General features: G+C 48.8%; 8 protein-coding genes across 8 annotated transcripts; 5 read left to right on the top strand and 3 right to left on the bottom strand.

The window, feature by feature from the left end:
* Window positions 1–399: 399 nt before the first annotated feature.
* F9C07_2087557 (uncharacterized protein) lies at window positions 400–3,048 on the top strand (the record flags this gene model as incomplete). Its single annotated transcript, XM_071508865.1, has 6 exons — window positions 400–425; window positions 485–908; window positions 951–1,009; window positions 1,123–1,619; window positions 1,704–2,318; window positions 2,363–3,048. The coding sequence occupies 6 exons, from the start codon at window positions 400–402 to the stop codon at window positions 3,046–3,048; spliced, it is 2,307 nt and encodes a 768-aa protein (XP_071364853.1).
* A 393-nt stretch (window positions 3,049–3,441) lies between these two features.
* F9C07_2281576 (uncharacterized protein) lies at window positions 3,442–3,804 on the top strand (the record flags this gene model as incomplete). Its single annotated transcript, XM_071510513.1, has 1 exon — window positions 3,442–3,804. One exon carries the CDS (start codon window positions 3,442–3,444, stop codon window positions 3,802–3,804), a length of 363 nt encoding a protein of 120 aa, XP_071364852.1.
* A 358-nt stretch (window positions 3,805–4,162) lies between these two features.
* F9C07_4487 (putative arylsulfatase) lies at window positions 4,163–5,713 on the bottom strand (the record flags this gene model as incomplete). Its single annotated transcript, XM_041285695.2, has 1 exon — window positions 4,163–5,713. The coding sequence occupies one exon, from the start codon at window positions 5,711–5,713 to the stop codon at window positions 4,163–4,165; it is 1,551 nt and encodes a 516-aa protein (XP_041144162.2).
* A 489-nt stretch (window positions 5,714–6,202) lies between these two features.
* F9C07_2065265 (uncharacterized protein) lies at window positions 6,203–7,999 on the bottom strand (the record flags this gene model as incomplete). The annotated part of the gene is made up of 3 exons (XM_071508702.1): window positions 6,203–6,622; window positions 6,672–7,221; window positions 7,278–7,999. 3 exons carry the CDS (start codon window positions 7,997–7,999, stop codon window positions 6,203–6,205), a joined length of 1,692 nt encoding a protein of 563 aa, XP_071364851.1.
* Window positions 8,000–8,151: 152 nt separating this feature from the next.
* Window positions 8,152–10,928, top strand: F9C07_2064687 (general substrate transporter; the record flags this gene model as incomplete). The annotated part of the gene is made up of 6 exons (XM_041291648.2): window positions 8,152–8,286; window positions 9,117–9,360; window positions 9,412–9,609; window positions 9,669–10,230; window positions 10,312–10,554; window positions 10,631–10,928. The coding sequence occupies 6 exons, from the start codon at window positions 8,152–8,154 to the stop codon at window positions 10,926–10,928; spliced, it is 1,680 nt and encodes a 559-aa protein (XP_041144160.2).
* Window positions 10,929–11,158: 230 nt separating this feature from the next.
* Window positions 11,159–13,440, bottom strand: F9C07_2211073 (permease of the major facilitator superfamily; the record flags this gene model as incomplete). Its single annotated transcript, XM_041291639.2, has 4 exons — window positions 11,813–13,440; window positions 11,397–11,761; window positions 11,240–11,339; window positions 11,159–11,182 (listed from the first exon to the last, which is right to left on the bottom strand). The coding sequence occupies exons 1-4, from the start codon at window positions 12,791–12,793 to the stop codon at window positions 11,159–11,161; spliced, it is 1,470 nt and encodes a 489-aa protein (XP_041144159.2). The 5' UTR covers window positions 12,794–13,440.
* Window positions 13,441–13,452: 12 nt separating this feature from the next.
* F9C07_1377248 (uncharacterized protein) lies at window positions 13,453–15,555 on the top strand. Its single transcript, XM_041285698.2, has one exon. The coding sequence runs from the start codon at window positions 14,111–14,113 to the stop codon at window positions 15,224–15,226; it is 1,116 nt and encodes a 371-aa protein (XP_041144158.1). The 5' UTR covers window positions 13,453–14,110; the 3' UTR covers window positions 15,227–15,555.
* Window positions 15,556–15,885: 330 nt separating this feature from the next.
* Window positions 15,886–18,333, top strand: F9C07_4482 (mannosyltransferase PMTI; the record flags this gene model as incomplete). Its single annotated transcript, XM_041291647.1, has 3 exons — window positions 15,886–16,122; window positions 16,183–17,827; window positions 17,888–18,333. 3 exons carry the CDS (start codon window positions 15,886–15,888, stop codon window positions 18,331–18,333), a joined length of 2,328 nt encoding a protein of 775 aa, XP_041144157.1.
* Window positions 18,334–18,564: the final 231 nt, after the last annotated feature.

Below are 18,564 nucleotides of genomic sequence, written 5' to 3'. Positions count from 1 at the left end.
AGTACAACATTGGGTAAACTCTTCCTTGGAGCCTATCAACACGTAAGACCTATTAGTCAGATATAGGTCACACTTTTTCTCGTGCATAGCTCAATATCGGTCAGGCAGCTCCTCATGCCCAACCATTGATCCATGTTTGCTAAGTTATGTAGGAGGTATGGGCGTACGAATACTCAGGCTACAACGGCATGGGCCGACAAAGGGTCCAGCCCGTAGCCTCTGTATCACTCACGACTTGAGTCACCATTTTGGAGCTATTCGGAGAGATTTGAGATGCTACACAAGGCCAGGCTACGTGTATAATCCCAGCATTGCCTGCGTCAAATGTAACCCAGTTCTGAGGCCCATTACAGATTGAGCCATTAGGGGAGAGGAGAGAGTCACAAATTCTTTAGCAATATGAAACTTATGAGAACGATACCATGGTAGGTGTGCTTGCACGATTCTTTTGGTTAGTGCTTCCGAAACAGTGACCTGTAGCTAGGCAGTACTCATTGTCCTTTCCCTCTCATCTTCGGAGCTCTGAGATCTTTTCTCCCTGCTCTTTTTTCTGGCCGTTGTTTCTCCTCTGCCTAAGTGATCAGCTCACGCTTGGTACCGAAATAGATCCAATCACAATAGTCGAGCTCGTCTCCAGCATAATAACTTCCATCGATTTCGGGAGAAAGATCATCCAAGGTGCTCAACAAGCCAAAGCGAAGGAAGAGACAGAGGCTATTGATGTTACAGTATCCGAACTACAGCGGCTATGCATGACCCTCCAGACAGATAAGGCCCTTCAGAATGAACATGAGAAGGCTCTTTGTCGTCTCGCGGAAAGATGCAAAACTGTGTCTGAAGAAATCATAGACCTCCTGGGCAAGATAAAACCGAAAGATCCTTCATCCAAAAGACAATATATGGGCTTTGTTATGAAGCTCAAATAAAACGAACGTCAGTTATCGGAGAAGAAAACGAGGCTCAATGCCTACAGAAAGCAACTGGAGTTGCAGCTGAGCTATATGTCGAGGTAGGGTTTCTTCGTCCCATGTAGCGGAGGGTATTGTAATAACGTCATTGTGCATTAAAGAGGGGACTTGAAGAAAAAATCCCATCATGTTGATAGAACTGACAGCCACATAGGTCCGAAATCAACGATAAGCTCGACAGCTTAGTATATATGAATGATGATAATGGGACTCGCCTAAATATGCTCCAATCCCACATTCTGCAGCTCCGTCAGGGTGTTCAGGCCTCCTCACTCGGAAAGGACACTCAGCAGCAACTACGGCAACTCCTAGGCCTCTCGGAAAATGCTGCGAAAAGGATGGCCCAACAGCGAATACTTAATGCTCTTGCTTTTCGTGCTATGCGCCGAAGAATTAACGCTGTCGAAGCTCACCAGCAGACCTTTAGGTGGATGTTTGAAGAGAAATCAACGCCTGGAACTGAACATGATAACTGTCGTGATCATATTCCAGAGTATAAACGGGATGTCGCTGCTCGATTGTTCAAGGACTGGCTATCTCGCGGCCAGGGGATATTTCACATCACCGGAAAATTAGGGTCTGGAAAGTCAACACTTATGAAGTTTCTTTATAATCACCCACAGACTAGGCAGGAATTGGAGCATTGGGCAGGTATGCTATTCATTTCCATAATATCAGCAATTCTATATAACCTTAGGTTACAAAAAGAAGCACGGCTCTAACAGTTACTCACAGGCGATCGAAAGCTCGTCTTTGCGAGCTTTTTCTTTTGGAAACCGGGACACGAGCTACAAAATTCCATAAAGGGCTTGTTACAATCTATTCTTCATGACCTACTTGCACAATGCCCTGATCTCATTACCGTTGTCTTCCCAAAGCACTGGGATCAGGTGTACGGCGGGCCATTCAGCGTTCCGTCCAAGCTTGAGTTCCAGCCGAACGAGATCCGTGAGGCATTCAGACGGTCGATAGAAGACGGTGCTCTTTATCATAAGTGTCGCTTCTGCTTCTTCATCGACGGTCTCGATGAATATCAGGAGACGAATCAAGATGATTTTAAAACCATGGTTGAAATGCTCTGGAGCTGGACTGATATAGCTCCTGAAGGTGTGAAGATCTGTGTCTCGAGCAGAGAGTATAATGTGTTTCTTAATGGGTTTCCGCCAGACAGAAGGATCAGGATTCAAGATCTTACAAGATTAGACATGGAAAGATATGTGGAAGATAAAATGAAGGACGTCGATCATCAGACGAAGGAACGCCTTATCTCACGTATTGTTCGAAGGGCGAGAGGTATTTTCCTTTGGGTAGCGCTGGTCGTCAAGTCCCTTCGCGAACAAATTGAGGACGGTTGCATCCTCAGAGAGCTTGAATGGAGCTCAAGTCATTGCCAGACGAGCTGGAAAGTCTTCTTGACCATCTGCTCAATTCCATTAAACCGTCAATCCGTCAGAAGGCGTACCAGACTTTTCAACTCGTCTTAAGGGCGAAGGATATTAATTCGGACGGTAGGGTAAATGGCTTAAACCTATCCACATATTCCTTCTTAGAAGAGCTCGACAGAGATCCGGATTTTATTTTAAAGGCCGACTTGCCATGCGCTCCGATGGACTCAAAGACAAGGTCGACACGAATGGAGGGGGCACGCAAGAGGCTCAACGGATACTGCAAGGGTTTGGTAGAGTCTAGAGAGGAACCGCCGGATCGCCCTCTCCTTAATTGGTTATTCTGTGATCATAATACCAATTTCATTACCTTTACACACCGTTCTGTCGTCGAAATCCTTGAACGTCCTGTAGATAAATCCAAGTTGAGCCTCCACCTGGAAGGTTTCGACTGCGACCTGACTCTCCTGCGGCTATTTCTTCCAAATATCTGTTTCTGTCTGGATCAATCACATCATCAAAAACAAAATAAAATATCGTTTGTAGGTATGCAATTTCTCCTCAAGAAGTCTAAGGAGGGCTCCGACCCTGCTCCTTATGGCTTCCGGGAAGCACTTGAGCAATTAATGAATGTGGTATACTCTCAATGGTGGTCTGCATCATTCTATGTTGCTAGCAGTACTCCAGGGGATTGATACATAGCTTGGAAACTTGGAAGATCCCCTGAGACTCTTCAAGACAGTTACAAAGTCGGAAAAATAGTCTGCGCTGGCGACAAGGTGTCGCAAGTTCTCCTTCAACGAGGGCTTTCGCCACAGACCATTACCCACCCTCCAAATACACTGTGCGAGCTTCAACCACTGACATTTTGGGAGCTCTTCCTCCTGGATTTAACGGCTCATCCCTTGATTGGCTCAATTAATCGTCAACGTTACGATTCAAGGGAGACCTCAGAGTTGTTATCTGACACCATCGAACTGTTTCTCAACTTGGGGGCATCTCCCGATTTCTGCATAACACTAAAACGGATTTACAGCGAACCAATACAGCCACTGAAGTGTAAAACGGTGGACTTTGCCTTTGGAGGCATGAAGCGAAATATCATACTCAGCCATGGTGTTTATGTATCACTGATCAAATTTGCTGCCACCAGAGGTTACAAACTTTGCCTTAAGGATCTAATTGAATACCTTCACCTCAAAGACGAGAAGACGGAGCTCTTAATGTTAGCAGAGAAGTGTTCCTTGAGGAGAGCATCTGTGCAACATGATCCCGCGAATCCGGTAAATTCAAGTTATGTCTTCATGTCGCTTTTTGGTGAGTTCAACCCCATCTCCAATGTGCCGCTCAAGCATAACATATCAAGTTCAGTAGGATCTATTGCAGTGATACTAGTCTTCATGTTCTGGCCGACTTGGATCTCATCAATGACTACGAAGGCGGTTCTTTAGGGAGGAACTCAATGAAAGTCTCTAGCTTACTTCCCATAAGAATGTGCACCTTATGGGTCAGTCCAGATTCAAAACACTATCAAGGCAGTATCGGATAACCAAAAGCAATGACATATGACTTCTACTGGAATTCCCATTTCGCTGTTGATCTATGCGTGCGCCTTAGTGTCAGCTATGCATGATGTAGATACGGTAGTATTTCAATGGAGGTCTTTTCCTTGCAAATGCAGCAGACATGCGAAATCCTCCCCTCCCCCTTCCCAAATATCATTATCGCACATACAGGGGTGAATGGGGTATATCACCCTACATTAGTCCGTACAATAATGATTCGAAACCAACTACCATGACATTACATCTAATTTCTCTCTCCAGAATCTCTCTTTCGCAATCGTTCCTCCAACTGCTCTTTCGGCGACTTGAGCTTCACCTCAGGAAACCTCGTATCCTTCGCCCAAGGCAAAAAGTCCGACGACTCAACTAACCACCTCAATACCTCCGCCTCCAACATTCTAGCGACAGGCACATACTTCGGCTCCGCGGCCAGATTATACATTTCCTCCGGATCGCGTTGCCGATGATACAGCTCCGCAGGCTCATACAACCGGTAGACATACGTCCACTCCACCGAACGAATACTAACCGCCTTCCCAACAAGCGTAGTATCCTCATGCTGCAACGCAGCCTTGATATCATACGGATAAGGAGCCTGTTCCAGCAACGGTTCCTCAGCCGTCAAGAACCCACCCTCACTAAACGCATACTCCTTATGCCCCAAACTCGGATCCCGCAGAACAGGAACCAACGACCGCCCATTATGCGGAAACTGCTCGGGTATACCACAAAGCTCGAGAACAGTGGGCACGAGATCCACCATCTCCGCCATGCCGGTATAAACCTGGCCCTTGGGCAATCCTCCACCGGCAATAATCAACGGCTCGTGCACAAGCGAGTCAGATAGCCCAGACGGCCACTTCTCAATCAACCCATGATCACCTAGATACTCACCATGATCCGTGAAAAACATCGTAATGGTCTCATCCCACAGCCCCAATTCATCTAATCTCCCAACGACCCGTCCAAACTGATCATCCAGTCTCGATATCATCCCATAATACGTCGCCTTCAGCTCCCGCCAGATCTCCGGTGTCGCCCGCCCAGTCCCATACCGCTCCCGAATCACCCGCATATACCGCGGTTCATACCCCGTCTTCTCCCCCGGGACAGCCCCAGGCTCGGGGATGATATCCCTCTCATAGAGCGAAAAATAAGGCTCTTCAACCTGAAACGGACAATGCGGGAAAATCAACGGCATAAAGAGCACCCAGGGCTTATCCTGGGGCGGACACTCAAGCCACCTCAACGCAGACCTCACAACAGCATCATCATAATCACTCGCTTCTTTCGCATTCCTCAAGCCCTTGTAAAACAGTCGACCCCAGATACTCTCATCTTTCTCGTCACTGGGCCGACTGCCCGAGAACCGGGGTACGAAGTCGGGTGTCTCGAGGAACCCGTATTCGTCTACGGAGAGCTCTGTCACTGTCGGCGCGAAAGTATCTCCGCGGGGTGCGAGACAGGCGACGTGGTAGCCGTTTTCTTTCAGACTGCGGAAGAGGTTGGGTTCCCAGGGTTTGATGAGGTTTTCGAGACTGCGGTGGCCGCTGACGTGTGGGTAGGTTCCGGTGAACATGCTGCAGCGGGATTGCGAGCAGACGGAGGCTTGGGTGAAGCAGTTTGTGAATAGGGTGCCTCGCGATGCGAAAGAGGAGATATTGGGGGTTTTGAGGAAGGTGGTTTTGGGGGTCGAGGTGCAGGAGAGGCTGTCGTAGCGGAGTTGGTCGGGCATGAAGATTACGAGGTTGGGGTTTTTGGAGGGCATCTTGGTTGTTGCTGTTGTTACTGTCATTTTGTGGTGTTGTTTAGTGGGTTTGTTCAAGTATCTACATGGTGTATGGGGTGGGTGGTATTTTTAAGCATATATGTGGTTAGGGTTGCTGGAATGCATGCATAGGATATCGGCTGTCGGTCTGCCGATTGTCGGTTGTCGGGGGTGGAGACGAGAAGTGCAGCGTCAAATATCCACCTGATGGCACCATCTGCACTTTATTAAAGTTCATGTGACGACCGCTCAGCATTCCTCCTAAATCTTATAGCACGAGCAGGACTACTAAGGTAAAGTACGCGGCGTTTCAAGGAGTGGTCGAGGATATCCGAGTTCTGAAGCCGCTGGGACACAATTGCTCACGACTGCGGAATAGGGTATTAAAGTGAGGATAAAACGAGCATATATTCTTCACGATAAATGACTTCCAGGAATAGCTAGAGACGAGATACTACACCATATTCAACTTCTAGGTATCATCGAACTTGAACGACATCAGAGTGCCAAATTATATCAACCAAAGTACCCCATACCATCCCACTGCATCTGCCGAATTAAATCAAATCCAATTCCGGGTTCGTCCCATGCCCCCTCGAATGCATTGGGGCCCTGTAGCCACATCTGACTTGTCATGGTTGGGCCTGGTGTCATACCCTCTACAGAGTCGAAACTGGGCAGTGGAGACGGCAGCCCTAACGTGTCTAGTGGTCCGCTGTATTCGTGGTTATCCTTCTGATAGACAGATGCGTTGTCGCCAGCATGTGCATCCTGGAATGCAAGTTCCTCGCTGTCATCAACAAATTCCGACCTAGCTATCAAGCTGTGAATTGAGAGAATCTGACGAGGACCTTGCTGTTGGATGTTCCTATGACGGTTCTCCGGGTGAGCGTTCTGATCTTGAGTTTCATCGATCAGATCTTTCAGGTCACGCTCCTAAATCTGTCAGTTACTCACTTTGCCTGCCAACTGGCGACTAGCTTACAATTGTCTGGACTGAGGGTGAAGTCCGAGCTACAGTCTGTATGGTTTGCAAACATGACCGTTGATACTGCTCGACCCTCTCACGAGATACTGGTATCTTATGCCCATATATCCTCTGTCCATAGACGAGGAGGCGTATGCACTGGTACGCACAGACAGCCATGTCCAGTGGAAGGACTGAGATCTCCAGCCTGAGATCGATCAGCGAGGTAATAATACTTGCAATCTGTACAGCGTGGTGTGTACACTGTTCCCGACATTTGAGAACAAACACAGGGTCGAATTGATTCAAGGTGGATGCCGGGACAGACTCGATTAGCCCGCTAGTAATACAGCGATACAGATCACAGTAGCACTGGTGCCAAAGGACATGTAGAAGAATAAACCTAGGAAGCCAGGGTGAATGAGCACGGAGTCTAAGATTCCTCTCTGAATAGGCACTTGATGGGGGTAGTCGGAGATAAAACTGCCCTAACTCGGTTTCAAGTTCTCGTATCCCATACAATATCTCAGTCGCACTGCAACTGCTGGCGGCAAATCGCTTTGCATGACTAAATATCTTAGCAACCCAGTACGCTCACATCATAAGATCAACTAGCATACGTACCGCAGAACCTTGTCCCTTAGATAACACACGCCAACATTTGCTGCTAGTAATCCAGGAAGCTTAGTCTGTGATTTGAGTTGCACATCCGTCTCCGGACAAACATCCAACTCCCATGTCTCTTCAGGACACGGAAGACCAACATAGATAGCATCTACTGGACAGGTGGTGAATTCCAGCAGGCCCGCAGCCCACGTTTGGTCAAGCATATAGATAGCCCACATCAGACGGCGACGAGCCTCCCGGGCCAGAAAGCAAACTCTCTGGTTGTCGTAATTCAATCGTAAACTAAAGGCGAACCGAGAAAGTAGAGACACAAGCGGAAATGCAGAGGAATACTCCCCAAGGCACATCATACACCTCACTATCAAAAGTAAAGCCTGGGTTCGAATAATAGACGGTTGTGAGAGGTTGTTAATGATGAGCTGTTCTGCCCTTTTTAGGCATTGGGCCGCGTACTCACGCATCGACGAGTCTGTCTCTGTTAAAGAGATTGAAATAGCGATAATAGACAGAAGGAGGCTCTGATCGGCCTGTCCTCGGTGGAACCGGTCATACAGTGAGGCGCGGTGCAGAAAGGCATATCCCGGAAGGGGATAGATGCGCTCAAAGAAAATATCCAGGGCTATTTGGATCTCTGTATTGTCCGGGTTTCTGAAGGTATCCGCACTGAGTCTGTCAGTGGCATTGGTTGAAGAGAGTGAGCACATAAGATTCACCCACATAATGTTTGTCCCAGGCTCAGCATTTGTCCGCTTCCCTTGCTCCGAAGACCGCTGCGGAGCATCCGTAGGACCTTTTCTTCCATCCGCGCTCCCAGTCTTCAGTGGGCTAGAGGAATAGACACACTCCCTTCCTCGCTTTTGGCAACGGAGACATGCAGGGAGATGCCCACTACAGCGAACTTTCAAGGAATGACAACGACTACATGCCTGTCGAGCTCGAAGCCGCTCCGGCCTTTCTAGTGCAGGAGACGATGAGTCCAGGTTTTGAAAGGAGCAGGCGAACTGAAGTCGGTCGCAGTTGCCACAAATGCCTCTTCGCCCATCGCAGCGGACCTATGCGAAGATGAGCTTGATTGTACACAAGCTTGAGGTTTTGATCACCTTTCTTAGTCTACACTGCTGACACGTCCTGTGTCTCTGATTCGATCCTGCTATCATGGGAGTAGCCACGTCGTATCGATTCTGATGTGGTATAGTTTGTAATATCAATGGTGGATGGTAAGGGGCATTCCATTATTCAGGATTGCTTGCAGATATGTAGCAGCACCGTGGATAGTTTAATTGGCCCAGCACTAGTTGTGATTGCGGGGGTGGGCCACTAAATTGCGTGATCTGCTGCTGATCCACAATGCGAGGAAAAGAGTGAGTGTATACGGAAGACTTTTCTATTCTAGTCTCCAGCCAATATATGAAGCAACCATCTAACTAGATATCAATTCTACTCAGACCTCGCTCATGTTGCACGAATGTTGAATAAGAGACGATGTCAGTATGTCTCTATACATGACACCGGGTATTGAAGATACAGCCCAGATACAACCGTCAGAATACGTTAAGGCCGATGTTTCCTCTAAATTTCTCTAAACTAGCTCCAATTCTATTTAGGGTTATCAATCCCCGCAATGTCGGCCCCGACAGCCGACACTCCTTAGCAACAAGAAATCACCTTGAAAACCGACCAGAATGGAAATGATGCCAATGACATCGGATATTGTCTCATCAGACACTATAACACGATGGACATGACCTGGTGTGTATGCCAATGTACTTATATATATACCATCTATGAACAACTTCATCTCGAGACGACCATGGTGGTGGCCCATGCCCTATATAGATACCTAGCATGAGACGCCCACAGTTCCTCGCGTACTTCAACACCAGGCTAGCCCTAGCCTGCTCTCTCATAGCCGTCTCCTCTTTCAACTATGGCTTCGATAACCAGGGCTTTGCTACCACACAGGCTATGGACGCCTTTGACAAACGGTTCGGTGACTATAACCCTGGAACGAAGGCGTATGCACTGGACCCAGCCTGGCTATCACTATTCAACAGTCTAAACTACATCGGGTTTGCTGCTGGTATGTGCCTCTGTTTTCCAACGACAAGCGCCGTATGTACTAACTAGCCAGGCGTGCTCATCGGCAGTCAAATATCCGCCCGGTTCGGTCGACGGTGGTGCATGTTTTCGATGAGTTGCTACGCTCTCATCACGGCCACGATCACAGTTACTTCTGGGAACCGGGACCAGATCCTCGCTGCCCGAATTCTGAACTACGTCTATGTTGGGATGGAGTTGGCTGTTGTCCCAACGTTCCAATCTGAAATAGGTGAGCCCCATCAGACTTACACTACCTTTTGTTCTCCAACACTAAAGTGTGGTGTATAGTCCCGGCCCAAGTCCGAGGCCTCGCCGTCGGCACTTACCAATTCAGTATCATCCTGGGCGGTCTAATCATCAACTCCATCTGCCGCGGCACAAGCAAGATCCAAGATGACCGAGCCTGGCGCATTCCTCTTGGTTTATTCTACATCGTCCCAGCAATAGTCTTGTCATTGATATGGTTCGTCCCTGAGAGTCCACGCTGGCTTCTCCAAAAAGGCCGCGTGGAAGAATCCCAAGCTAGTCTTCGGCAACTACGCCAGGGATGTTTCACTCCCGAACAGATTCACAATGAGTTCCGTGAACTTCAGACCGTGCTCGAACAGGAGGTTGAGAACGGCCACTGGGTCGACCTAGTCAAGGGAGTCAATCTGAAGAGAACGGCGCTCGTGTTCATGGTCAATTTCTTTCAGCAAGGTACTGGGCAGGCCTTTTCGTCTCAGTATGGAGCGGTCTATGTTAAGCAGTTGGGGACCATTAACGCGTTCGATATGACAATTGTGCTTTCGCTTCTGAATTTGGTGTCGATCATTGGCTCGTTGGCATATGCTGATCGGGTTGGGAGGAGGTATAGTTATCTTTTTCATTCTCTATTTCCTACTGTCCTTGTGAAACTAAACAAGAGGTCATGCTGACGGGTTCAATGCAGACCCATGCTCTTAGCCAGCTCTGCAGTAATGGCAGCAGGCCTATTGACGATGGGAGGTCTAGGAACTCCAAGCCCCATGACAACGGACTTGAAGAAAGGTGTAGTGGGTATGTACGTGGTCATGGCACTAGGGTTCTCTCTCGGTTGGGGACCTCAGACGTACGTAGTAGCCACCGAGCTACCTGCGCTACGGCTGAGAGACATGACACTGCAGTTGGGGTTCTTTGTCAATGTCATTTCCAAGTATGTTGTATTCTCTCCCGTCATCCTTTCATCCGGTATTTATCTATTGTTTCAGAGGCTAATATGGATTATCCAGCTTTGTCGTCAACTTCACCATCCCCTACCTTGCAGATGCGGAATATGCGGGCCTAAACTCCAAGGTTGGATTAATATTCGGCGCCATTGCGGTTATCGCGTTTGTTTGCACTTTCCTTTTCGTACCAGAGTGCCGCGGCAAGACTCTTGAGCAGATTGATCTCATGTTTCATTCGGGAGTCAAGTTGCGGGACTTTGGATCTTATGATGCTAGTACGTTGATTGCTGAACCGGAGCTCAAAGAAGGTGAAGTGCATAGTGATACTGGTAAAGTTGAAGAGAATGGCGTCAAACAGTAGGCTGTTTCATACGATTGGATGTTACATGTGACAAGAGCAGTACTATGTCAATCGAGTCGTTCCAGGAACAGACGCTATAGCATTCATATCATAATGTGTGGGGAGGTACAGTAATACCCACAATCAGAACAGTTAGTTGAGAAATCTATGTTACATTTGAACATTAGCTGTATTCATGATAGGTACTTTTATTCTCCCGAAAGATATATATCCGTTGGACAGACGTCAAATCAATAGGTATACCGAAAGTGAGCCTGCGCATATTAGCTATCAAAACATGCATTACTGATTCTTAAAGGGGAAGTACTTACTCGGTTTTGAATAACTAGTTGCCCCCTCTTCTGCCGACGGTTGCAAATGTAAAATGCGAGGGTGAATATACCCACAATGATAATCATGAGAAGATGGGACCTGCTTCAATTAGCCCCAGCTCAAGCCTCGTGGAGCAATTGGCGTATCAGCACGTACCCCACTGATACCCACACAGCAGTCTGGTACTGTGGTGCCTCCTGCTGACGGACAATATAACTACCTGCGACTCCTCCAAGACCGTTACAGGCAGATACTGCAGCCGCAGTGGTGGCGCGCTTCCACTGTCCTACTATATTATTGGCCATAAACGCGTTCAGTGCCGCCCAGTTGGAGACGTATGCCCCAGTGGCCAAGAATGTCCCGATATACCGCACAGTAACTTGAGTGGATGAAGGGAGTCCGAACATCAAGAAGCCTGCTATGAGACAAAGGGCGTTGAACGTGATCAGTGGCCCGCGTAGCCGGTACGTGTCTCCAACAAGAGAAGTGAAAAGGACCGGTACTACCGACCAATAATATGGCTGTGAGGGTTAGAATACATTTTGCGACATACACAGAAAGATGAGACCTACTGGCGTCGAGAGGATGATAGCTGCGTTGCTAGAAAACCCCATTCCCGATTGAAGAATGATGGGGAGGAAATAGGACAATGCGGTAGAAACCAAGTTGAGAATGAAAAACAAGCATGCAAACCCGTATAGCTTAGGGTCCAAAAAGTTCACAGCGACTTTGCTCCATGAAAAAGGCTCAGGCACCACATCATCACGATCGGCCTGAATCCGCTGTACGGCTAACTGTGCCTCCGCCTCTGATAGGAAGTAGAAGCTTCGGTGTGCTGTTTCAGGGAAATCGACCATCCACCAATATGTGATGATACCAATGACACAGGTGATGAGTCCCTGGACAAGGAACATCCAGCGCCAGCCGCTTAATCCTGCCCGCCCGTCCAAGTGATTTAGGCCGTAATTGACGATCGTGCCTGTTGCCATCACGGTGACCTCTCCCGATTGGAGAAATGCGAATCGGAGCTGTTGTTCCCGTCGGGTGTACCAGGTGCTGATGAGGTAAGTTAAACCCGGGTATATACCGGACATAGCCATCCCTAGAAGCACACGAAGCGCAATAAGTTGTTTCCACGTTTGAACAAACGCCGTGCACAAAGTAAGCAGGCCGAAACAGGATGTGATAGACGCAAACCATATCCGTGGACCGACCCAGCGCACTGCAACCGTGCAGGGAAGTTGAAAGACGACGGAGGCTATGGTAAAGATGAATATCGATACCGAATATCGAGTACCTTCAAGGTCAAGATCACTAAGCATAGTAGTTACCGAGGCCGATGAGAGGATACCGGAGTCGAGCAGATTGAGACTACACAGAATGCCAGCAATTGTACAGAGGCGCAAGTCCACTTTCCAGCGAAGTCTCCTCTCCAGTTCTTTCAATTCCTCCGGAAGAGCGGCCTCCACGAGTTCACGGCCACTCGACTCTAGAACATCCGGCATCAATGGCGAGGGGGCCATGCCTACCTCGGGAGCTTTTTCTTTGATCATAATGATGGCTTTTTCGTCTTTTTATATTTAACATCGCTTTCCCTTCAATGTCTCCCGCATTTGACCTTATTGTCCCATGGTCATTGAAAGCCGAGAAAAGGTAAAGAAGAAATTCAAACATGAGTCAAATTTCGGCAGGGTGGCAGCTTATCGGTAATGTTTCGTGCAGTTATCTGCAGACTAATGCAATCCCGACCGCAAGCACCCAATAGCGCCATTTCAGCCACAGGAATATTGAGTGTTAATGTACCTAGCATGGTGCCGAGGTCACTTTTAATCGAATGGCCACTTCAGTCCCAATTGTGCCCTCAGCTGACCGGAAAAATTCCAGTGGCTTCTAGGGTAGTACTTCTGGCCAGAGTTGTCCTTTCAGTCGCGTTGGCAATCTTTGGGCGAGGAATAACAATCCCTTGCATTCTTCTTGAAACCATCGTCGCTCATGAGATACTTGTGAGCCTTGTGAATGCTTGTGGAAAGTTCATTGGAATTTGGTTGCCCGCAAACAGCTTTAGTCGGGGAGATCACATGGTCAGCCCGTCCGAGATAAGCATCAAGTCGATCAATAACAAATGCAAATTAAGTATTATTCAAATTTAATTAAAATAAAGGAAAGGATATGTTTAATAATTTATCTTATTATTTTCTAAACCTCCTAGTTCATTATTTTTATGGTTCTATCACTAAAGTCTCCCCTAAATATTCATCCATTGTAGTTTGAAGAGAGGTACATCTATGTAGATATATATTGCAAGTTCAGACTGAATACTCATTAGTCCGAACTACCACGTCCGCCGATCCGAGTCCCATGACCTCCAGACCGTATGGTAAAAGCAGTTCAAAAAATCACAGCTCATATAATCTCACGCTGATCTGAGCAGTCCACGTTCCCAGAATCAATTTAAGTCACCACGTACTACAGTGGCTCCCAACCCCGCAAATGTGACCCCACTCTCTTTTGCATTGTCTTCGGGCGAAGGGAGACCAAGCAATTCGAGACCATGCGAAACTTCTCCCTTTCCCCCGACTGGTGGTGGTGGCATAGTTACCTCCTAAATAGTACGTAGCTGGCTTAAGGCGATCGCTGTGCGTGCCTTTCTTTTTCTTTATTAGAATTCCCCTCTCTCTCTTTTATCTTCCTTTCTTCTCATCTTTATGTACGTACAGTGTTTGTTCACCGCCAACGAGAAATTTCCGCAGTAAATACAGAAATTAAAGAACCAATTTACTCCGGACGCCCGTTACACGTCTGAGCTCCCCTCTTCCCTACGACCAAATTCTAAATCGACCATTCTACCTTGAAATATATCGTCAATCGCAATGGTCGAACTCATCTCCCCTCCGGATCCTCGCACCCTACTCCCTCCTCTGCTGGCTTGCCTCCCTACTGCTTTTGTATCGCCATTGCCCCCGCCTGCACTTCTGCCTCTCCTATCGCCTGTGCTACGCCAGCGAGTTCAGGTTCTGAGTTCCCTTGCCGCCTCTCCGAGCGAATCATGGCTGCGACTGCTTTGTTGGGATTCTGGGAAGGCTGAGCGTCTTCAGACGATAGTGGACGAGACCAGCTTTGAACCACACCCAGTGTCCGGGGAGATTGAACTGCCCGATGAAGTCCCTGTGGAATATAAGCGTGTGGATGAGGAGACGCTACAATCCCGCGTTCTTCTCTCGGACTATCGTTTAAAGGCCATCTATCTCTGGTGTCCTAATGACAAGGATGGTGGAGGTCCCGGGTGGCGAATCGCAGAACTTCTGCCCCACGAAGACAGTAGGGCAGATGGCGATGTATGGTCGGCATCGATAGGGGAAGCCAACTCTCACTCCAAGGAACGGCTGATGGAGGATGCTTTAAGAGCAGCGGAGAAAGAGGAGGAAGCCGCTAAAGACGAGGAAGACGACGACGACGACGATGGTTACTGGGCTCAGTATGACGCTACACCTGGGAGGACCCCATCGGTGAAAACGCCCGCTCCTAATGCACGGTCGGGGCTTCAGCACCAGGACATGTCGGAGGCGTCCTACTTTTCGCGATATGCCGATGTGCAGCCGGCGATGGACAACCATGACCCGTCGGAAGAACAGCCGGAACTCGGACCATCTTCGCTGGGCGGAGATCTGCTGGCCAACCTCCTTAAACCTCATGCTGATAATGAAGCATCCGAGAACCCACTGCAACTTAATGGTCATGGAGACACCGACAGGGCATTGAACCATCCACGACCGTCATCGGCCTCCTCTAACAGTTCGGAGGCTGTTGCCAAGCTCGAGTTAGAGGCGGAAAACCAGTCAGCATGCGAAGTAGGCGTCAAGCAGCATATCAGCTCTAACATCAAGAGTCTGTTCCGGCTCGCTAGAGCCACAGGGATTACGCGCGCCGAGTTTCAGTCGCTCGTGAGAACGGAGCTGGAATTGTTGAATGTGTCTGATGACGATTAGTTATTTGAGAGTCTACGAAGCACTTTTCTTTTCTTGTTTATGGAAACTCGCAGGGTCGATTTGTACATAATATTTCATTCGGTCATGATGATGTTTGAGCGTTGGAGTGTGATTATTATGTTGCATTGGATATCCCACCTTTACTTTCTCTTTTATTTTCATTCTCATTTATATTTATCTTTATTTTTGTTGGTTTTTCTTTCTGTGTTGTAGATTTAAATCTATATGTTTTGATTTTAACTTTTACATTGCTCTCTATTACATTAAAAAAATATGAAACCAAGAAATTCACAAGTGAAACCCGAGGTTAAATATAGAAGAACAAGCAAACGGAAATTCTGGGTCAGGGAATAAAGTTCGGGTGAGCGCCTTGTTCCGTTCCGGCGTGTTTTGTATGGGGATGAAGACACGCAATCAGTGCGCAGCTCCCCTCTTCGTTCTCCGTACGACAACAAGTCTCTCTCTCTTTCCCTTTTCTTTTCTTTCTCTATATGATGTCCTTTTCCTGATTGCTTTCTGTATGTCATCGCATGGAGAATATTCCTGAGTTTCTATTCTCCTTGCTCTAGCTAACCAATTACTGCGTGCTCCCCGTCGCAGCTCGCTAGGTGATCTTTTTTCTACTATTCAATTCTCGTCTTCGATTGCAGCCACTGAGCATGTCTCAATCCCCTTCACCGTCTCTCCGGAAGAGAGGCGGAAAGAAGGAGGCATCTCCTGGACCCTCAGAGGTCTCCTCGCCGTATCCCACCAACCAGGGTGCAACCCCCAAGCCTCAGTCAGAATGGGATTATAGGCTGGCCATAACGGTTCTGACTGTGCTGGCATTCATCACCCGGTTCTATAGGATCTCATACCCCGATGAAGTTGTCTTCGACGAGGTGCACTTCGGAAAGGTAGGTCATATATGTACCCGAAGAGTGACCGGACGTTGCTAACGCGATCATGTGCTTCAGTTCGCCTCCTACTACCTGCAACGCACGTACTTCTTCGATGTTCACCCTCCATTTGGCAAGCTTCTCTTCGCGGCAGTGGGCTGGCTCATCGGCTATGATGGCCATTTCTTGTTCGAGAACATTGGCGACTCGTACATCGATAACAAAGTCCCCTATGTCGCTTTTCGCGCCTTACCCGCAACCCTCGGCGCACTAACAGTCCCCGTAGTTTTCTTGATCATGTGGGAATCGGGATACTCTTTGCCAGCCTGCGTTCTGGCCGCTGGTCTTGTGTTGTTTGACAATGCGCACATTGGTGAGGACAGGTTGATCCTTCTGGATGCCACCTTGGTCATCACAATGGCTCTGAGCATTCTGTGCTACGTTCGCTTCTACAAGCTTCGCCATGAACCTTTCGGCCGGAAGTGGTGGAAGTGGCTGCTGCTGACCGGTGTGTCTCTCAGCTGCGTCATCTCTACGAAGTACGTGGGTGTTTTCACCTTCGTGACCATCGGTGCTGCGGTCATGGTTGACTTGTGGAATTTGCTGGATATCCGCCGTCCTGCCGGCGCTCTGAGCATGATGGAGTGGACCAAGCACTTCGCAGCTCGTGGCTTCGCCCTCATCGTGGTGCCTTTCTTCTTCTATCTGTTCTGGTTCCAGGTCCATTTCGCCATTTTGACTCGCTCTGGTCCCGGTGACGACTTTATGACCCCCGAATTCCAGGAAACCCTCAGCGACAACGCCCTGGCTGCTGAGTCTATCGGAATCCAGTACTATGATGCAATCACCATTCGGCATAAGGACACCAAGGTCTTCTTGCACAGTCATTGGGAACGGTACCCGCTTCGCTATGACGATGGACGTATTTCCAGCCAGGGCCAGCAGGTGACGGGATACCCATTCAATGATACGAACAACCAATGGCAGATTCTTCCCACTGTGCCCCTGGAAGACAATGAGGGCCAGGGCCACAGCGTGAAGAACGGCGATCTCGTCCAGCTGCTTCACTTGGGTACCGACTCGATCCTGCTGACCCATGACGTTGCTTCCCCCTTTTATCCGACCAACCAGGAATTCACGACTGTGACCAAGGATGTGGCCAGTGGTGAGAGACATAACGAAACCTTGTTCGAAATCAAGATTGAGAACGGCAAGGCCGGTCAGGAGTTCAGAACTCTGTCGAGTCACTTTAAACTGATCCATTATCCCACCCGAGTGGCCATGTGGACACACACAACTCCTTTACCCGAGTGGGGCTTCAAGCAAGCCGAAATTAATGGTAACAAGAACGTCCTTCAGACCAGCAATCTGTGGTACGCCGAATCAATCGAGTCGCTGGAGGAAGACAGCCCTCGCAAGCAGAAGGAAGAACGCAAAGTGAAACAGCTGCCCTTCCTTCGGAAGTATCTGGAACTTCAGCGCGCCATGTTCTTCCACAACAATGCCTTAACCAGCAGCCACCCCTACGCGAGTGAGCCTTTCCAGTGGCCCTTCCTTTTGCGGGGTGTTAGCTTCTGGACCAAGAATGATACCCGTGAACAAATTTATTTCTTGGGTAACCCGATCGGGTGGTGGATTGCCAGCAGTCTGCTGGCTGTTTTCGCTGGTGTGATTGGTGCCGACCAGCTGTCTCTCCGCCGTGGAGTTGACGCCGTTGAAGAAAGTAAGTGAACCTGCAGGATAGCAAACGGCGATCGGTAGAAACTGACTTAATGCACTATAGTTTGGGGACCCGGTGCCCGTTCCCGCCTATACAACAGCACCGGCTTCTTGTTCCTCTGCTGGGGAGCCCACTACTTCCCCTTCTGGTTGATGGGCCGTCAGCGTTTCTTGCATCACTACCTTCCTGCTCACCTTGCCTCCTGTCTTGTGACAGGCGCCCTGATTGAGTTCATTTTCAACCTCCAGCCGGTCCAAGCTGTTACCGATAGCGAGGTTGACCCATCGGGCAAGTCTAAGTCTATTCGTCCCCGTCATTTTGTTACGGCCAAGGAACGCATGAGCCGCAAGTCCCTCGTTGCGTGCTGGATCGCCACCCTTTCTATTCTGGCCGTCACCGTTTGGGGATTCTGGTTCTATGCTCCTTTGACTTACGGTACTCCGGGCTTGGACGTTGCCGGTGTAAACGCACGTCGGTGGTTGGGTTATGACCTGCACTTCGCCAAATAAGGCGTTTAAGCCGGGGTGTGCCAGTAGCTTCTGGCAGCATATAGGCGCCCCGAAACTAGGTAACCATCTGGGTGCGCTGATGGTATAACTATGGCATGTAAGATAAGTGAATGAGTGCGTGTACATCACGATGATCGGAGTAAGCTTCGGGAGGGCCACGAAAGCGAGTGGCCGGAAGCCCTACGCGGTTACGTTATGAAACGGTGCTCTTTTGGGGCTCATTTGAGTCTG

This window comes from Aspergillus flavus, chromosome 3 (assembly GCF_009017415.1).
Source record: "Aspergillus flavus chromosome 3, complete sequence".
Classification (NCBI taxonomy): Eukaryota; Fungi; Ascomycota; class Eurotiomycetes; order Eurotiales; family Aspergillaceae; genus Aspergillus; species Aspergillus flavus.
This window is presented reverse-complemented; position numbering and strand designations above follow the sequence as displayed.

Coding starts and splice junctions, on each gene's coding strand:
- F9C07_1377248 (XM_041285698.2), top strand. CDS start 14,111: ATGGTCGAACTCATCTCCCCTCCGGATCCTCGCACCCTACTCCCTCCT.